Genomic DNA, 20,027 nt, shown 5'->3' with positions numbered 1-20,027 from the left:
ATCATGTCTGTATCAACTATTTGAATAAGCATAATTTCCTATTGCCAATGTTTTCTCCCCAAACTCTTACATATTATTTCTACCCAAATAATCATCCAATGTCCTACTGAATGCTCAGTTGAACTAGATAGGGAGAAACTGCCCCTGCTTATAAAACGAGAGGGCATTGATTTGAAGTGATTTTCAAAAAGTAGTATGATATGGGAAAGAAAAACTTCTTCAAGTCCAACTCAATAAATTTTGTGAACGAAGACTACAGAACTCTTTTCTACCTTCTTCCCCCATACTTGTCTGCGTGTAAGGTAGTGTATAACTCTTTAGAGTTTTAATTTGTAGAATTTACTGAAATTAGTTCTAATTCTTTATCTGTAATGACACCTTAATCTAATGATCTGTGATAAATAACATTTTCCTGTTAAGTGCAAAAACCTGTGTTTTCAATCAACCTGGTCTGAAAATCAGGTAGTTTGTGGATTTTGTGTTTTTCTTTTAAAAACTTTAACTTCTGTGATGACTCCTGTAAGAGTGGGGCTTGATTTGCAGTGTTAATCCAGTGAGGTGTGTCTGGAACATTGTTTTTAAGGAATTATTTGAGGAGTGGTAAGGCTCTTGCTTATTCTGATGAAAAGTCATTGGGCACAAAATGTTAACTCTGCTTTCTTCCCAAAGATTCTACCAGACTTGCTGAGTTTTACAAGCAATTTCCTTTTTAATTTTTTGCTTGACTAGTCAGTAGGACAGCTCTCTCAATGTTGGTACAAGTCCTGAGACATTACTTAAGAATACTTTGCCCAGTTGACTAGGCTGGATTTGTTATTCATTTAGCTCAACACCTGCAATCAGGATGCATTTTCATACTTCATTGGTTTCCACAATTGTTTGACACTTACTAAGTGGCTTAGTAGGCCATTGCACAGAGCAGTGAAGAGTCAACTAATTGCTGTGACTTTGGAGTCACTAGGTCAGGATGACAGATTTTCTTCCTTAAAGTACATTAGTGAGCAGATGGATTTTTATAACAACTAACAATTCATTTACATCCCAAATGTATTCAGTGAATTCAAACTTCACCATTTGCTGTGGGGAGATCTGAACTTGTATCCCCAGAGTATTAGCCTTTGGATTATTAGTACCACCATTACTGCGACCCAACCTTTATTCAATATAGCACAGATGAATCAGATTTGAAAAGGTAGCTTAAAAAATGACTCCAAAGAGTGTATTGGAACAGTTTTTTTAGAGAACCAACTGGCAATGAGAGAGATTTGATAGAAGGTATGGTGTATGTAGATGTAGTCTTGGTATTGTATGTCCATGAAGACTTCATTGATGGTGTCTTTATGGATTCAGATAGGTTGGGTCAACACGAAGTTGTATGCAAATTTGTATGAACAGTGGCACAACTTAGTAAGCAAGAATTACGTCATAATCAAAACATTTAAACACAGTACTGATACAACAAGCACAGCATTTCCGATCAATGATTTCCATCAAAAATTTAATTTTCAAAAATGAACAGTTTGAAAGTTACTCCAGACTGAATAAGTATTCATATAATTAAGTAGCCTGCTTTAGCCTTGTTTATTATATGCTGAAGCCAGTTAACAAATTACTAAGCACTGGCTATACAGTTTATAATATTATATGTTAACTTCAATGTTGCCAGGTTTATGTTTTGTCAACCTGCATTCAAGTCATATAAATTATTTAATTTTATGTTTTTATTTGTTTATTCTTCTTGTATTAAGTGAAATAGGATCAGAGGTTAGAATACTATCACATGCAGTACTCTTGAAACTGGGGAAATGAATGAGACAATAAAACATGCAATATTTTCTTTAATAATAAAGGTATCAGGATGATACATATCCAGAACTATTGAATTACTAGCCCTGAATGGAGTATGTTGCACACATTTATCCAATTTAATAATTTTTCTACTCACAAAGTTAGTACTTAACTGAACAAAGAAACACTGAACATTGTAATACACACGGTTCTAAACTTGCACTTCGATAATTTTGCCTGTGATTAACACTTTTCAAAATCGCATAGTTTCAGACTGAAAGAAGGATTGCAACCCTCTGCGTACTGTCACCAGCTCCTCTTCTTGCTGAAAGAGAAACCACTTACTTTAGTTCAGCAACATTTACACACAAATGTAATGTAATATTCTGTCAGAAATGAAAACATAATTCTGATACTCATAGGAGAAATTTCTTTTTAACATGAACAGAAACAAATAATGTGGTAGACTTCACCTAGTGAAGTTATTTGAAAAAGTAATGAGGTGTGGGTAATTGGGAACCAGTGGATGTACTGTACTTGGGTTTCCATGAGAATAGGCTAAGTGAGTGGATGAAGTTCTGGTAAATAATGAGGTAAAATGTGAGGTAGTTGATTTTGGCAAAAAGAACAAAAAAGCATTCTATCTGAGTGAGAGATCATGATGTAGAGGTGTCGGTATTGGATTGGGGTGGACAAAGTTAAAAATCACACAATACCAAGTTATAGTCCAACAGGATCATTTTGAAGTACTAGCTTTTGGAGTGCTGCTCCTTCATCGGGTAGCTATGGATGAAGGAGCAGCGCTCCGAAAGCCAATACTCCCGAACTGGACTATAACCTGGTGTTGTGTGATTTTGAATACGAGGTTGCAGAGCTTTGAGATGCAACAGGATCTGGTATCCTTTGTGCATTAATTGCTAAAAGGTTTGCATGTAGGCATAGCAAGTAATTAGGAAAGCTAATGCTATTGTTTATTGTGAGTGAAATTGAATCCAAATGCAAGTCACTGGTGGGACGACAGCTAGAGTACTGATGGTCAGTTAGCTCAGCTGACTGACTGGCTGACTTGTAATACAGAATACTACTGAGGCATGGGTTCAATTCCTAAACTGGCTGAGGTTACTATGAGGGTCCTGCCTTCTCAGCCTCTCCCTTTGTCTGAGGTATGGTGACCCTTGGGTTAAATCACACCAGTTTGACTCTGGTGAGAGAGAAAGACTATGGTGACTTTGTTTATTTAAGGAAAGAATGTTGCATGGAAAGTTATTCAGAATATGTTTCCCAGACTGATAACCGAATGGGCTGGTTGTGTTAGGAAGAAAGGTTGGACAGATTAGGCTTGTATCCACTGGAGTTTCGAAGAGTAAAAGACAACTTGATTGAGTCTGAGAAAACTATGAGAAGTTTTGACAGAGGAGAATGTTTTATCTTATGGGACAACCACTGTTTAAAAATGAGTGGGTTGCCCATTTAATACAGGCAGAAGGATTTATTTTTTCTCTTTAGTTGCAAGTCTGTGGAACTCTCTTCCTCAAAATGTAGAGGTGCAGAGCCTTTTAATGTCTTGGTAAGTAATGGAAAGAATATCAGGGGAGGTGGGAATATCAGGTCAACCATTTCTATATTGAATAGTAAAATATGATGGAGGGGCTTAGTGGCCTACTCTTGCTCCTAACTGGAGGGGTGACAGAGTTGTATAACAGTACACAGGAGGTTAATAACGAATTTACTCTGACAACTGTATTATTCATAGCCAATGGACTTGCTGACCAAATAGAAGAGCCTCTGTATTCGACCTTGTCAAACAGGAATGATGCCCAAGAAGGGAAAGAGTAATGTTACCATGACAAACAAAAACTTAGACCGTGGGAACATACTGGGATAAAATATGCATGAAACAGAAAGGGACTATCAAATCATAGCTGAATCTCTGAAGGAGCAATTCATTAGAAACACAGAAACATGAGTAGGCCATTCAGCTCCTCGAGCCTGTTCTACATTCAATGAGATCATGACTGATCTGTGGCCTATCTCCGTGTACCTGCCATAGCCCTGAATAGCTTTACTTCACAAAAATGTATGTCAGATTTAAAATTATCAACTGATTTAGCACTTGTGGAACAGTTCCAAACCTCTACTTTCTGTTTAGAAGTGCTGCTGCACATCTCTCCTGAACAGTTTGGACCTAATTCTCAGACTATGCCTCCTAGTTCTTGAATCTCCAACCAGTGAAAATAGTCTGCCTTTATCGCCCTGTCTTTTCCTATTAATATCCTGAAGATTTTGATCATATCACCCCTAAATTCTATGGAAACACGCCTAATTTGTATAACCTCTCATCACAATTTAATCAGGTTCTGGTACATTGTACATACTCCAAGGTCATTCTATCCTTCTTAAGGTGTGGTGCCCAAATCTGCTCACAGTACTCCAGCGGAGTTTAACCAGGTGTTCTTATAGCTGCAACATAACTTCTGCGTCTGATTAATTGGGCTGCATTCCTGGAATATGTTGTTACATCTGCAAGGAACAGCCCTAAATAAATAGTGTAAATAACTTTCGAAGTACTGGGAAAACAGCCCAAGTTTACACACTGACAGGTTGGGAGGATCACTGTATTCTCCCATGGAACCATTTCTGAAGAACCACTAGTTTGGGCTCCATAGAAAATGAACTTCTTGGAACGTGTGAAACTGTTGTGATTCTCAATAGTGCAGAAGGTCTTAGTGTTCAGCACTACTGGGACTGTAGGATGTGGGCCATGGTCTTGTAATTTAGACCAACATCAAGACAGAACTCAGTACTGCAGCGAAAATTTTTTTTTTTTTGCTAATTATGCTCAAATCAGGCACTTAATTGGAGATGAATAAATTAATCACTAGTATCAATAAATGACTAAATATTATTAATAATTATCAGCTGCTGAATGTTATCATTGATTTAATTATTGGATCCATTTGTAGTTTAGTCACTATGGTACAATCGGATTAAATATTACATCAGATTGCAAACGCTGAAGTAGTATCAATGATAAACTGTGACTATACAGTATACATGTTGTCTTCTTACCATTTCCTTTAGAAGTCTCTCTTGGACTGTTTTCATGTCTTTTCTCATCAAGTGCATCTATGCAACAACAACACCAGAAGTTTTATTGCCATTTAACAATGTTATTGTTACTTAAAGTTCTAAACTGGGTAAGTCAGATTTTAATAAAGTCATATATGATTTGACCAGTGGACTCAGAGTTGATGCTTTTAGATAAATCTGTATCACAGCTGTGAACTGCATTCCACAAGGAAATAGGGAAAGTACAGGGACAACATTACAGTGGTTCAAGAACATAGCTCACCATCACGTTCTTAAGGGTAACTTGGGAGTGGCAATAAATGCTAGCCAGCCAACGATACCCACATCCTCTAAATAGATGTTTAAAATGTTCCAATCAAGACAAAGGATGAGACCAACCAATTCTGTGCACCTTAGATATCTAGGGATTTACAGAATTGGATAAAGAGAAAAAGGGATGCTTAAAGTAGATACTGAGGACACAAAACAGCAAAAGCATGACAGGGGTACAGAATGTGGATGGGGAAACTTAAAAAGTAAATCAGGAGATCAAAAATGGGGCACCAAAGAATAATGGCACGTAAAATAAAGGAAAATTCTAAGTTAGTTTACAAGTACATATCAGGATAACGCAGGAAAGAGTAGGCCCCATTAAAGAATATGTTGGTAACTTTTAGGTGGAAGGTAGAGGATATAAGTAGGGTTCTAAACAAATTTTTTGGGTCAATATTCACTACTGAGTTGGAAGATATGGGAATAGAAATCCGGGAGAAGGTCCATGAAACTAGTAAATTAATTTGCATAGACAGAAAAGAGATTCTGGGCGGTCTGATAGGCTAGAAAGCAGATAAGTGTCTAGAGTGAATAAACTATATTCTAGGCCTTTGAGTGAAACAAGGCAGCAAGTCTCAAGGGCATTGCCAACAATTTACAATTCTTCCCTGGCCACAGGACAGGGGCCACTGTTATTCAAGAAGGGAGCAAGAGATAAAGCAAAAAAAGACTATAAGTCAATCAGTCTAACCTTGGGGAAATCTTTGGAAATAATTCTGAGGGGCAGAATTAATCTGCATTTGGAGAGGCAGGGATTAATCAACAACTATCAACAGTTGTTTTGTTAAGGAGAGGTCAACTTGACTGTTTGAAGAGGTAACCTATGTAGGTTAGGGCAATGCATTCAAGGTAGTACTTAAACTTCAGCAAGGCTCTTGGTAAGTGCTAGCAAAGATAAGAGTCCATGGGATCCAAGGATATTTGGCAAATTAGACACAGAAAATCAGGAAGTGGAGAGTGATTGTAATAGAGTCATAAAGCACAGAAACAGACCCTTCAGTCCAACTAGTCCATGCTGAACATAATCCCCAAATAAACTAGTCCCACCTACCTGCTCCTGGTCCATTTCCTTCCAAACCTTTCCTTTCATGTATTTATGTAAATGTCTTTTGAATGTTGTAATTGTACCCACATCCACCACTTCCTCAGGAAGTTCATTCCATACACTCTTAGTTAAAAAAAAGCCTCTTTTAAAAAAATCTCTCTCCTCTCACCTCAAAAATGTGCCCCCGGTCTTGAAAATCCCCCATCCTAGGGAAAACAAATGCCTACTATTAATCCTATCTACAGAGGAACCTTGATTATCCAAAGGACACAGGCGGGGAATATTTTGTTCGGTTAATCGAATGCTAGATAACATAGTTAGCCACGCATCAGGACCTTGTGATCTTGTTCGGATGATCCGAAGTTTGGTTAATCGAATGCTGGATAATCGAGGTTCCTCTGTATACCCCTCGTGAGTTTATAAACTCATATAAGTTCATAACTCATATAAACTCACATCACTTCTCAACCTCCTACACTCAAGTGAAAGAAATCCCCTTTCCATACCCAAAAACATCCTGGTAAATCTCCTTGGAACCCTCTCCAGCTTAGTAATATCCTTCCGAGAGATGGGTGACCAGAACTGGACACACTATGCCATAAGAGGCCTCACCAATGTCCTGTACAATCTCAACATGACATCCCAACTTCTATTTTCAGGGGATTCAGCAATGAAAACAAGAATGCTGAATGTCTTTTTAACCACTCTGTCTATATGTGACGTAAACTTCAAAGAACCCCTAGCTCCCTTTGCTCTATAACACTACCCAAGACATACATTGTGTAAATCCTACCCTTGTTTGTTGTGTCAAAACACAATGGCTCGCATTTATCCAGATTGAACTCAATCTGTTATTATTCAGCCCATTGACCCATTTGATCAAAATCCCTTTGTAATTTTAGATAACCTTTGTCACCATCTTCTATGCCACTAACTTTCTGCAAACTTACTAACCATAACCAAACTTACTATATTCTCATACTCTTAATGCACTTTTATATACACGACAAACAAAAAAGGACACAGAACCAATCCCTTTGGAACACCGTTGGTCACAGGCCTCCAGTCCAAAAAACAACCCTCCACTACCAGCCTCTGTTTCCTGTCATTAAGCCAATTATTTATCCAGTTGGCAAGCTCACCGTGAATCCCACGTGATCCAACTTTACAAATTAGTCTACTACGTGGACCTTGCCGAAGGCTTTACTAAAGTCCAAGTAAACAATGTCTACTGTTCTGCCCTCATCTATCTTTTTGATAACTTCCTCAAAAACTCAATCAAGTTTGTGAAAACTTCCTAAGACCTCCAGAACTTTCTCTTCTGTAATGTGAACTGTTTTAAAAACATCCAAGCTTTTCACAAAACCATATTGACTATTCCTAATCAATTTTTGCCTCTCTGAATATCCATACATCCTATCTTTTAAAATCACTCCCAAAAATTTACCTTCAATTGAAGTCTCACATGTCTATATTTCACCAGTTTCTTGTCACAAACCTTCTTAAACAAAGGTACAACATTAGCTACCCTCTAGTCATCAAGCACTTCACCCATAGTTATAGGTGATGGAAATATTTCTGCAATTTCCTCCCTTACTTCCCACAACATTCTGGGATACATTAGATCAGGTCCTGGAAATGTATTCCTTTATACTTCCAGAACTTCCTCTTCTGTAATGTGAACTGTTTTAAAAACAGTTGACCTCCTTAATCTTCAAGGGGCCCTACCCTCTCTCTAGTTACCCTCTTACTATTCATGCACTTTTAGAATTGTTTTGGATTATCCTTAACCTTATCTGTCCACGCTATCTAGTACTCCTCTTTGCCTACCTGACTTTTATCTTAAGAACTCGTTATATTGATTCAGAGATTCCACTGAATCAAGTTGTTGACATCTAAAATAAGATTCATGAGACTAGAACCTCTATTCTTGACTAGAACCTCAATATCTTTATTCATCCATTGTTCCTTAATCTTACCAGCCAACCTGCAGAAACTGAAATCCAAAATAGACAGGCAGGAAGCCGAAAGAACACAGCAAGCCAGGAAGCATCAGGAGGTGGAGAAGTCGATGTTTCGGGTGTGATCCTTCTCCTATTAACCTTCACTCTAACAGGAACACAATGCCTCTGAACTCTCATCATCACACTCTGGAAATCATCCCTCTTGTCAGATGCTCCTTTATCTATGAACAGTCTATTCCAATCAACTTTTGAATGTTCTTGTCTCAAACCATTAAAACTTGCCTTACTCCAATTAAAAATTTTAACTTTTATGGAAGGCTTATCCTTTTCCATTACCATTTTGAAACAAATAGAATTATGATTGCTGGACCCAAAGTGTTCCCCTATTTTTACTTCAGTCACTTGCCCTGCCTTATTGCCCAAAAGAAGGTCAAATTATACTCCTTCTCTATGTGCAGCATCCACATATTAATCAATAAAATTTTCTTGAGCACATTCGACAAATTCTTCACCATCCAAACCATTAACACTATGGTAGGCCCAGTCACTGTTTGGAAAATTAAAATCTTTCATTATTACAACCTTGGTTTAGATTAGATTCCCTTCAGTGTGGAAACAGGCCTTTCAGCCCAACAAGTCCACACTGACCCTCTGAAGAGTAACCCACCCAGACCCACTCCCCTACCCTATATTTATCCTTGACTAATGCACCTAACACTAGGGGCAATTTAGCATGGCCAATTCACCTGACCTGCACATCTTTGAATTGTGGGAGGAAACCGCAGCACCCGGAGGAAATCCACACAGAAACAGAGAGAATGTGCAAACTTCACACAGACAATCGCCCGAGATGGAAATCGAACCCAGGTTCCTGGTGCTGTGAGGCAGCAGTGCTAACCACTGGAAGACTATGCCGCCTTCCAACCTTATCATGCTTATATGTCTGAGATCTCCCTGGATATTTGTTTCTCAATTTCCCTCTGACTATGGGAGGATTCTATAATACAATCCCCTCAAGTTGATCTTTCCCTTATTATTTATAATTTCTACCCACATAGTTTCACTGGACAATTTTTCAGAAATATTTTCTCTAGTTACAGCAGTAATATACTCTTTAATAAAAAACGCTGCTCCCCCTCCTATCTTGTCTCTTTTTCTATCCTTCCCATTGCATCTAAAACCCAGAACATTGAGCTGCTAGTCCTGTTCATCACTCAATCAAGTTATAATGTAACAATTCCATGTTTCCAAACATGCTCTGAGAGTTCATCAGCCTTATCTGTCTTGCATTGCAAGCCTTGCATCGAAATAAATTCAATATAGTTCTTCAGAGTTACTACGTACTCTGACTCTCTTTTCTAATTGACCTGCTCTCTTCACATCCAGAACGTTCCCCATCAATCCTTCTTTTGACACTGCTACTTTGAAAGTCCTCCTTCCTCCCCACCCCCCACCGTCTCTAGCAGTCTCCCTTAATGGAATGATCAAATCTCCCTGCTAAGACATTAGTCCCGTTCCAGTTCAGGTTAAACCCATCCTTTTTGAACAGGTCTTTTCTGCCCAAAAAGACATTCCAATTGTCTATAAATCTGAATTCTGAACTATACACTACCTCTCTAGTCATTGATTTATCTCCTTTATCTTTTTGTTTTTTCCCTCATTTGAGTTTGGCTTTGGGAGTAAGCCAGAGGTTACTTTATAAGGTTCCATTTTTAAATCTCCTACCTAATTTCTTAAATTCACTCTATAAAGCCTTACTTTTTCCCTAAAACATCAGTCATACCAGTGTGCATAAAAATTTCCAGCTTCTCAATCTCATCTTTAATAAAACAGTGAATTATTTAGAGATGATTCCAGCACCAGGAAAACAACATACCATCCTAAATTTACACTCACTGTCACAGAATCTGCTGTCTGTGCCTCTGACAGGAGAGTTCCCTATAACAATTCTTCTATTATGTTCTCTTAAACGCTGTCTAGCATAAGAATCATTCCAAGTGTCCAATAACTGACTGCCCCTTACATTTTCCTTTTGAGAGACTATCCCTCCAACAGTACCAAAAATTGAATATCTATTTGATAGACAAATAGCCACAGAGTATTTTGAACTAACTTATCTTTGCTGACATTCATCCATCTACCTGACTGATCCTGTTGTATAATCACTTTTCTAAATCTACTAGGTATCTCACTCTTATATGTCCTTAATTGTATTATATGTACTCCTTATATGCCCTTAATAATATTAAGTCAATAAAAGCAACATTCAGTAACACTTACATATGGTACGAAGGGGAGGTCAATATCCCTCTGATAACTAAAACCGAAACACCTAGAGAGAAGCACCTCGCCTTTGATAATCCGATAAGGAAGTGTGACAAGGGGTATAACATACCTCTCACCTCTCAATCTTTTATAAAGGAGTAATTAAATGAAATGAAATTCTTTCACTCACTCCACAAGTAACAATTTATTTATCTAACTCCAACAGTGAACAAATTAACAGAATTCTTAATAAACCTCAAACAATTACTCCCTAACTACTATTTCCTAACTGAACTAAATTCTATTGGTATGCTGTTTCAATAACACAGGTTCCACTTATATAAATCCAGGTAATAGGAAAACAATAAATCAAAACTGAGTCTCTCAAAATTCACACAGAATATTCTTCTGAAATGCTCCTCTTCCTTTCTGCTGATTCTGCTGTTGCGGATCTTTTCTCTGTAAGTCTTCTGTTCTGAAAGCATCTCTTCATCGAATTCTAGTATCAGGAATACTTGCTAAATGTGCCTTTTTTTCTGAGAGCGTTGAGATTTCTTACCTCTTCAAATGGCACTTGGCTCTTCCCTCTCTGTCCAGTTGACCCTTCTTTATACCGTCGATGACATATTAATTTCTTTACAATTGGATAAGTTTAAAGTTGTCAACACCATCAAATTTAAATTAAAATGGCTCCTCTTCAATAAATTCCTTAAATAAAAATCTTCTTGAGAGCTGACCACGTGCAGGATTCCCCAAAATTAAAACACAACACCTTACTTTAAAAAAAAGCTGTTTCAATCTAAAGAAAAACTCCCTTTAAAATGCATATTTTTTTTTGGTTCTAAATTTAGAATTAAAATAAAACTTCAACTGTTCACTGTAGGCCCTGCAAAGATTTTTTTAAAAAGTCAGTTTGAAAATAAGTCACCATTATTTTTGTTTGTTTTTGTTTGATTGTTAGAGAAACCAAATGAATAAACATCTTAAATTAGCAAAAGATAACAACTGTAATAAAATGATAATAAATCTTTAGGTGTGAATGCAATCACAAGAGCAGCTGCAAGATACACTGTTGAGGAATGTTTTTGTGATTGGAAGCCTGTGTCCAGTGATGTTCATTGTTGGGATCAGTATTGGGGTCCTTGCTGTTTGTGATAAATATAAACAATTAAGACTTGAAAGTAGGGGCTATTGTGGCGATACAAAAATTAGTGGAGTGGGAAATAGAGTGGACAATAGCTTTAAGTTACAGGAGAATATAGTCAGGCTGGTCATTTTGGCAAATGGAATTCAATATGGATAATTGTGAGGTGATGCATGTGGGCAGGACAAGAAAGACATGATGAACAGTAGAACCCTGAGAAGCATCAAGCATGTCCACTGGTCCCTTCACATAGGTTGATAAAGTGGTTAAGAAGGCAACTGGGTTACTTGCCTTTTTTTGTTGAGGTCTAGACTTTAAGAGCAGGGTTGTTAAGCTGTAAATGTATAAAATATTGGCTGAGGTTCTTGAATCTACATTATAAGAGTGCTCCGGGTGCTCTGGTTTCCTCCCACAATCTAAAGATGTGCAGGTTAGGTGAATTGGCCAAGGTAAATTGCCCAAAGTGTTCAGGGATGTATAGCTGGGCTCCATAAGTCAGGGGTAAATGCAGAATGATAGAGTAGGAGAATGGGTCTGGGTAAGTTACCCTTCGGAGGGACAGTGTGGACTTGTTGGGCCAAAGGGCCTGTTTCCACACTGTAAGGATTCTATATAGATATTCTATATATGAGTGATTTAATAATGCTGTACAGGAAATTTAACAAAATGTTGCATGGGTGGAGAGTTCCAGTTATGAACAGAGATTGGATAGATGGGACTTGTTTTTCTCAGAGCAGGAGAAAGTGAGGATTGCAAATGCTGGTGGATCGGAGTCGAGAGTGGGGTGCTGGAAAAGCACAGCAGATCGGGCAGCATCCGAGGAGCAGGAGAATCGAAGTTTCGAGCCAGAGCAGAGGAGACTGAGGGAAAACATGATTGAGATGCATAAAATTGCGAGGGGCATAAATAGGGTTGATCAGAACAAATATTTCCACTTGGATTGAGAGGTCAATGACCAGCATGGCACTGATTTAAGGTAAGAGGTAGGAGGTCTAGAGAGTTCTGAGGAAAAATAAACTTGGGAATCTGAAGCTCACTGTCTGTAAGGGTGGTAGCAGCAGAAACCCTCATATCGTTAATATGCTGCACATTTTGAAAATTTTCTCAATGTTGGCAAAGTTCTAAAATAGTTTATGCTCATACTTGTGGAATCATGCAGAGGCCCTTGGCCTATCAATTCTGTACCATCAAAGGTACACTTAAATCTATATCAGTCCCATCTTGCAGCACGAAGCTCATAGCCTTGAATGTTTCAAATGCTCATCCAAGTTCTTTCGAAAGATTGTGAAATTACTGCTTCAACTACTCTCCGAGGCAGCACGTTTCAGATTCCCACCACTCTCCAGGTGAAAAAGGTTTTCCTCAAATCCCCCCAAATCTCCTGCCTTTCACCTTAAAAATACTGCTCAGAATATGTGTCCAAACCATATCTAAAAATTGTACAGATGATTAGAGGAAATATAAAACAGAAAAAAAGTTTTGATGATTGGTCTTATAAAATAATCCATCTGAACAAACCTCCTCTTCATTACTGAAAAAAGACATGCAATTCTAGATACAGCAAAGCAAAAATAGCAAAATCTGAAAAGAACTGAAATACTAAACTTATCTCTTATGAATCAATCCCTGCCAGATAAACTGAACATACTGAACATGTACCAACCTCATTACTGAATATCTGTTCTTCAAAATCCACACTGTGACACAGATTATTTTCAAAGGATGATTTCAAATGCTGAATTCTGAAAAGAGGGTAAATTGTTACTTAACTATCAGTTGCCAAAGTAATTAATTTCAATCTTAAATTTACTGCCCTGTGTTTCCAGACCCATTTCATATTTAATGCTGTCACAAACACAGACAGATTAGCAGCATCTGCACAAGATATAAAGGACAGAAATAGTCCTTTTAACATCACCTGTCCATGCCAAGGCTCCACTTGAGCCTCTTCTCGTCTTTTCTCATGTGATTTTACCATCACAACCATCCATTCTCCCGCATATCCTGGTCTACTTTCCCCTTAAACGCATCTATGTCATGCAACTGCTTCTTATGGTAGCGAGTCATTTGAAAGAAGTTTCTTCTGAATTCCCAACTGGTTATTTTGGTGATTATCTTAAATTGATGCTCTATGACAATAGACAATAGGTGCAGGAGTAGGCCATTCAGCCCTTCGAGCCTGCACCGCCATTCAAATCATGGCTGATCATTCCTAATCAGTATCCTGTTCCTGCCTTATATCCATAACCCTTGATTCCATTATCTTTGAGAGCTCTATCCAACTCCTTCTTAAATGAATCCAGAGAGTGGGCCTCCACTGCCCTCTGGGGCAGAGCATTCCACACAGCTACCACTCTCTGGGTGAAGAAGTTTCTCCTGAGCTCTGTCCTAAATGGAGGAGAAAGTGAGGTCTGCAGATGCTGGAGATCAAAGTTGAAACTTTATTGCTGGAACACTCTCCGCCTCCATCCTACTCCGACCTATCACCCTCACCTTGACCTCTTTCCACCTATCACATTTCCAACTCCCCTCCTCCAAGTCCCTCCTCCCTACCTTTTATCTTCTCCTGCTGAACACTCTCTGCTCATTCCTGAAGAAGGGCCTGTGCCCGAAACGTCGAATCTCCTGTTCCCTGGATGCTGCCTGACCTGCTGTGCTGTTCCAGCAATAAAGTTTCAACTCTGTCCTAAATGGTCTACCCCGTTTTTTTAAGCTAGTTATACTCTTTCCCACAATAGGAATGTTCTCACTGTATATAGAATATAGAACATTACAGCGTAGTACAGGCCGCCCATCTATCCTACACTAATCTATTTTCATCCATATGTCTATCAAGTGACCATTTAAATACCCTTAAAATTGGTGAGTCTACTACTGTTGCAGGCAGAACATTGCATGCCCCTACTACTCTAAACAAAGAAATTGCCTTTGACATCTGTCCTATATCTATCACCCCTCAATTTAAAGCTATGTCCTCTTGTGCTAGCCATCACCATCTGAGGAAAAGGTCTCTCACTATCCACCCTATCTAACCCTCAGATTATCTTATATGTCTCAATTAAGTCACCTCTCAAACTTCTCTCTCACGAAAACAGCCTCAAGTCCCACAGCCTTTCCTCGTAAAACCTTCCCTCCACAGTAGGCAACATCCTAGTAAATCTCCTCTGAACTCTTTCCAAAGCTTCCACATCCTTCCTATAATGTGGTGACCAGAACTGTACGCAATACTCTTAAGTGTGGCCGCACCAGAGTTTTGTACAGCTGCAGCATGACCTCATGTTTCCAAAACTCAATTCCTCTACTAATAAAAGCTAACATACCATACACTGTCTTGACAACCCTATCAACCTGCGTGGCAACTTTCAGGGATCTATGGACATGGACACCAAGATCTCTCTGCTCACCTACACTACCAAGAATCTTACCATTAGCCCGGTACTCTGCATTCCTGTTACTCCTTCCAAAGTGAATCACCTCACACATTTTTGCATTAAAGTCCATTTGCCACCTCTCAGTCCAGTTCTGCAGCTTATCAATACTGCTCTGTAACCTACAACATCCTTCCGCACTAGTGTCACCCGCATATTTACTAAACCATCCTTCTACGTCTTCATCCAGGTCATTTACAAAAATGACAAACAGCAGAGGACCCAAAACAGATCCTTGCGGTACCCCACTAGTAAATGAACTGCAGGATTAACATTTACTATCAACCACCACCCTCTGTGTCCTTTCAGCTAGCCAATTTATAATCCAAACCACCAAATCACCCTTAATCACATGCCTCCATATTTTGTGCATTAGCCTAGCCTGGGAAGCCTTATCAAACACCTTACTGAAAGCCATATACACTACATCAATCGCTTTACCCTCATCCACATGTTTGGTCATCTTCTCAAAGAACACATTAAGGTTTGTGAGGCATCACTTACCTTTCACAAAACTGTGTTGACTATCCCTAATCTACTTATTCCTCTCTAGATGATTATAAATCCTATCTTTTATAACTCCAACACTTTACCCCAAACTGAAATAAGGCTTACTGGTTTATAATTACCAGGGTTGTCTCTACTCCCCTTCTTGAATAAGGGAACAACATTTCCTATCCTTCTGGCACTATTCCTGCAGACAATGATGACATAAAGATCAAAGCAAAGGCTCAGCAATTTCATCCCTCGCTTCCCAGAGAATCCTCGGATAATTCCCACCCGGCCCAGTGGACTTATCTACTTTCACACTTTCCAGAATTGCTAACACCTCCTCGTGAACCTCAATCCTATCTAGTCTAGTAGCCTGTTTCTCAGTATTCTTCTCAACAACACTGTCTTTTTCCAGTGTGAATACTGATGAAAAATATTCATTTAGCGCTTCCTCTATCTCCTCGGACTCCACGCACAACTTCCCACTACATCCTTGATTGGCCCTAATCTTTCTCTAGTCATTTTTTTATTCCTGATATACCTATAAAAAGATTTAGGGCTTTCCTTGATCCTATCTGCCAACTTCTCATGTCCCCTCCTTACTCTCCTTAGCTCTCTCTTGAGGTCTTTCCTGGCTAACTTGTAACTCTCTAGTGCCCAAACTGAGCCTTCACATCTCATCCTAACATAAGCCTTCTTCTTCCTCTTGACAAGAGATTTAACTTCCTTAGTAAACCACGGCTCCCTCACTTGACCACTTCTTTCCTGCCTGACGGGTACATACTTATCAAGGACCCGCAGTAGCTATTCCTTGAATATGCTCCGCATTTCAACTGTCCCCATCCAAGCATCCTAAGTCTTGCCTAATCACATCATAATTGTCTTTCCTCCAGCGATAACTCTTGCCCTCCGGTACATACGTATCCCTTTCCATCCCTAAAGTAAGCATAACCAAATTGTGGTCACTATCACCAAAGTATTCACCTACCTCCAAATCCAACACCTGGTCAGGTTCATTACCCAGTACCAATCTTCACCGCTTGTTGGCCTGTTTACATACTGTGTCAGGAAACACATTGGACAAAAACTGACTCATCTAAAGTACTTGAACTATAGTATTCCCAGTTAATGTTTGGCAAGTTTAAGTCCCCCACAACAACTATTCAGTTATTCTCATTTCTATCGAGAATCGTCTTTGCTATTGTTTCCACTACATCTCTGGAATTATTTGGAGGCCTATAGAAAACTCCCAACAGGGTGACCTCTCCCTTCCCATTTCTAATCTCAGCCCATTTTACCTCAGTAGACGAGTCCTCAAACGTCCTTTCTGCCACCGTAATACAGTGCTTGACTAACAATGCCATACCACCCCCTCTTTTACCATCTCCCCTCTTCTTACTGAAACATCTAAATCCTGAAACTTGCAACAACCATTCCTGTCCCTGCTCTACCCATGTCTCTGAAATGGTCACAACATCAAAGTCCCAGGTACCAACTCATGCTTCAATCGCACACCTTATGCTGGCATTGATGTAGACTTGCTTGCTGATGCCCTCTAGCTACCTTGAAACCTTATTTCTGACCTCACTACTCCTCAACCACCTTTATACTTGAGCTATAATTTAGGTTCCCATCCCCCTGCTGAATTAGTTTAACCCCACTCGAACAGCATTAGAAAATTTCACGCCCCCCGCCCCCCAGGATATTGGTACCCCTCTGGTTCAGATGAAGTCCATCCTGTTAGTAGAGGTCCCACCTATGCCAGAAAGAGTCCCAATTATCCAGGAATCCAAAACCTCTTGCACCATCCCTGTAGCCACATGTTCAACTCCACTGTCTCTGTATTCCTCACCTCGCTAGCATGTGGCACGGGTAACAAACCAGAGATAAGAAGCTCTAAGCTTCCGCCCCAGCTCCCTGAATTTCTGCCTTAAATCCCCATCTCTCTTCCTACCTATGTCGTTAGTGCCTATGTGGACCACAACTTGGGCTGCTCCCCCTCCCCTCAAGGATCCCAAAACAAGATTAGAGACATTACAGACCCTGGCAACTGGGAGGCAACACACCAACCATGAGTCTCTCTCGTTCCCACGGAATCTCCTATCTGTCCCCCTAACTATGGAGTCTCCAATAACTAATGTTCTGCTCCTCTTCCCCTGTTCCTTCAGAGCAACAGGGACAGACTTTGTGCCAGAGACCTGTGCCCCATTGCTTACCCCGGTAAGTCATCCCCCAACAGTATCCAAAATGGTCTACTTGTTGTTGAGGGGAACAGCACAGTGGATCCCTGCATCACCTGCTGGTTCCCTTTCTGTCCCCTGAAGGTGACCCATCTACCTTGTTCTTGTACCTGAGGTGTGGCTACCTCCCTGTAACTCCTCTCAATAACCCCCTCTGCTTCCTGAATGATCCAAAGTTCATCCAGCTCCAGTTCCCCAATGCGGTTTTCGAGGAGCTGAAGTTGGGTGTATTACCTGCAGATGCAGTCAGCAGAGACACTAATGGTGACCCTTGCCTCCCGCATTCTGCAAGAGGAACATTCAACTGCCCTAACCTCTATTCCCACTATTCTAAATTTCCGAGACCACTAAAATCTAAAAAAAACATAAAAACAAGTCACCTTACCAATTCGGTGCACAGAACCTTTTTCTTGGTTAGAGGAGGAGGATGGCTGGGAGACACCACCTGAATAGTGTTTTGGGTAAAGCAACCGTCCACATATAAAGCCTCACCTACCTAGCAGTCCAGTGCCCACTCCTGCTCAGCGTGCGCTTCGCCGATACAGGACTAAGTTTTTATACTTTAAATTTACCCTCCTGTTGGGCCTCTGGTCCTCGCCGTCGCTCCTCCCACTGCAACTGCTGCCGAAAAAAATGATCAAAACCTTTCACAATTCTAAATGCCCCTATTAAAATACCCCTCAGCTTTCTATTTTCAAAACGTTGATTCAGTCTGTCAATTCTTTCCTGATATGAAAACTATTTCTGATATAATTTTTTTTCAAGACTTCTCTGCACACTCTCACTCAGATATCTGCAGGACAGGAAAAGGTCCTTTGTTTCATTGTGTTCAAATAAAACTACTAACTATTCCAATCTCATTTGCTAGCACTTAGCCCATAGCCTTACTTGCCTTCTGTCACAACTGCACCTCTAAATACTTCTGAAATGATATGAAGATTTCACCTCTACATTTCTTACAGTCAATGAATTCCAGATTCCAACCATCCTCCTCATATCTCTTCTCAACCCTCTGCTTTGTACCTTAAATCTATGCCACATTGGTATTGATTCCTCTATCAAGAGGAAACATTTCTTTCTGTCTATCCTATCTGCGCCCCTCATAATTTTATGCATCTCAATCATAACTCCGCAATCTTGTCAGCTCTATGGAAAACAAATCTTGTCTGTCTTATCTCTGTTCATAACTGAAACTCTTCAGCCCAAGGCAACATCTGGGTAAATCTCCTCTGCACCCTCTTGAAGTGACCGGTGGACATGCACACACAGATCCCTCTGCTCCTCGATGCTTCTCAAAGTCCTACCACTTGCCTTGTTAGTCCCGCATCCAACTCATATTTATCTAGATTGAAATCTATTTACCACTAATCAGCTCACCTGGCCAGTTTATATCCTCTTGTAATCTAAAGTTGCCCTCCTCACTATTTTACCACTTCACCAATTTGTGTTGGATACAAACTCACTGATCAATCCTTGTACAGTTAGGTCAATATCAGTCGTATAAATTACAACAGCAAAGGCTCCAACACTGACCCCACACTAGAGACAGGCATCCAGTCAAAAAGCACTCATCAACCCTCATCTCTGCTTCTTGCCACTCAGCCTATGGTGGCTTCAATTAGCCAAACTTCCTTCAATTCATGGACTCTTGCCTTTGTGATCAGTATACTACATTACATTATTACATTACATTACAGTGTGGAAACAGGCCCTTCGGCCCAACAAGTCCACACCGACCCGCTGAAGCGTAACCCACCCATACCCTTACATTTACCCCTTACCTAACACTACGGGCAATTTAGCATGGCCAATTCACCTGACCTGCACATCTTTGGACTGTGGGAGGAAACCGGAGCACCCGGAGGAAACCCACGCAGACACGGAGAGAACGTGCAAACTCCACACAGTCAGTCGCCTGAGGCGGGAATTGAACCCTGGCGCTGTGAGGCAGCAGTGCTAACCACTGTGCCACCGTGCCGCCCACACGGCAGGATCTTATTAAAAGCCTTGCAAAGTATAAGTAGCACTGCCCTTGTCTACACACTTGGTCATAGAGATGTACAGCATGGAAACAGACCAGATATCCCAACCCAATCTAGTCCCACCTGCCAGCACCCGGCCCATATCCCTCCAAACCCTTCCTATTCATATACCCATCCAAATGCCTCTTAAATGTTGCAATTGTACCAGCTTCCACCACATCCTCTGGCAGCTCATTCCATACACGTACCACCCTCTGCGTGAAAAAGTTGCCCCTTA

At 40.1% G+C, this 20,027-nt stretch overlaps 1 protein-coding gene across 1 annotated transcript in view; it reads right to left on the bottom strand.

Annotated features, from left to right (window-relative positions):
* Positions 1-1,843: 1,843 nt before the first annotated feature.
* Positions 1,844-20,027, bottom strand: part of sycp2 (synaptonemal complex protein 2) — a 57,202-nt gene continuing 39,018 nt past the window's right edge. Inside the window, exons 3-5 of the mRNA XM_043710004.1 lie at positions 13,272-13,350; positions 4,858-4,914; positions 1,844-2,113 (exon numbers count right to left, since the gene is read on the bottom strand). Of these exons, the coding sequence (XP_043565939.1) occupies positions 2,042-2,113; positions 4,858-4,914; positions 13,272-13,350 (208 nt within the window). The 3' untranslated portion in view covers positions 1,844-2,041. The remainder of the gene's footprint in view (positions 2,114-4,857; positions 4,915-13,271; positions 13,351-20,027) is intronic.

This window comes from Chiloscyllium plagiosum, chromosome 20 (assembly GCF_004010195.1).
Source record: "Chiloscyllium plagiosum isolate BGI_BamShark_2017 chromosome 20, ASM401019v2, whole genome shotgun sequence".
Classification (NCBI taxonomy): Eukaryota; Metazoa; Chordata; class Chondrichthyes; order Orectolobiformes; family Hemiscylliidae; genus Chiloscyllium; species Chiloscyllium plagiosum.
Note: the sequence above shows the minus strand (reverse complement) of the source record. Positions and strands in the feature narration are given on the sequence as shown.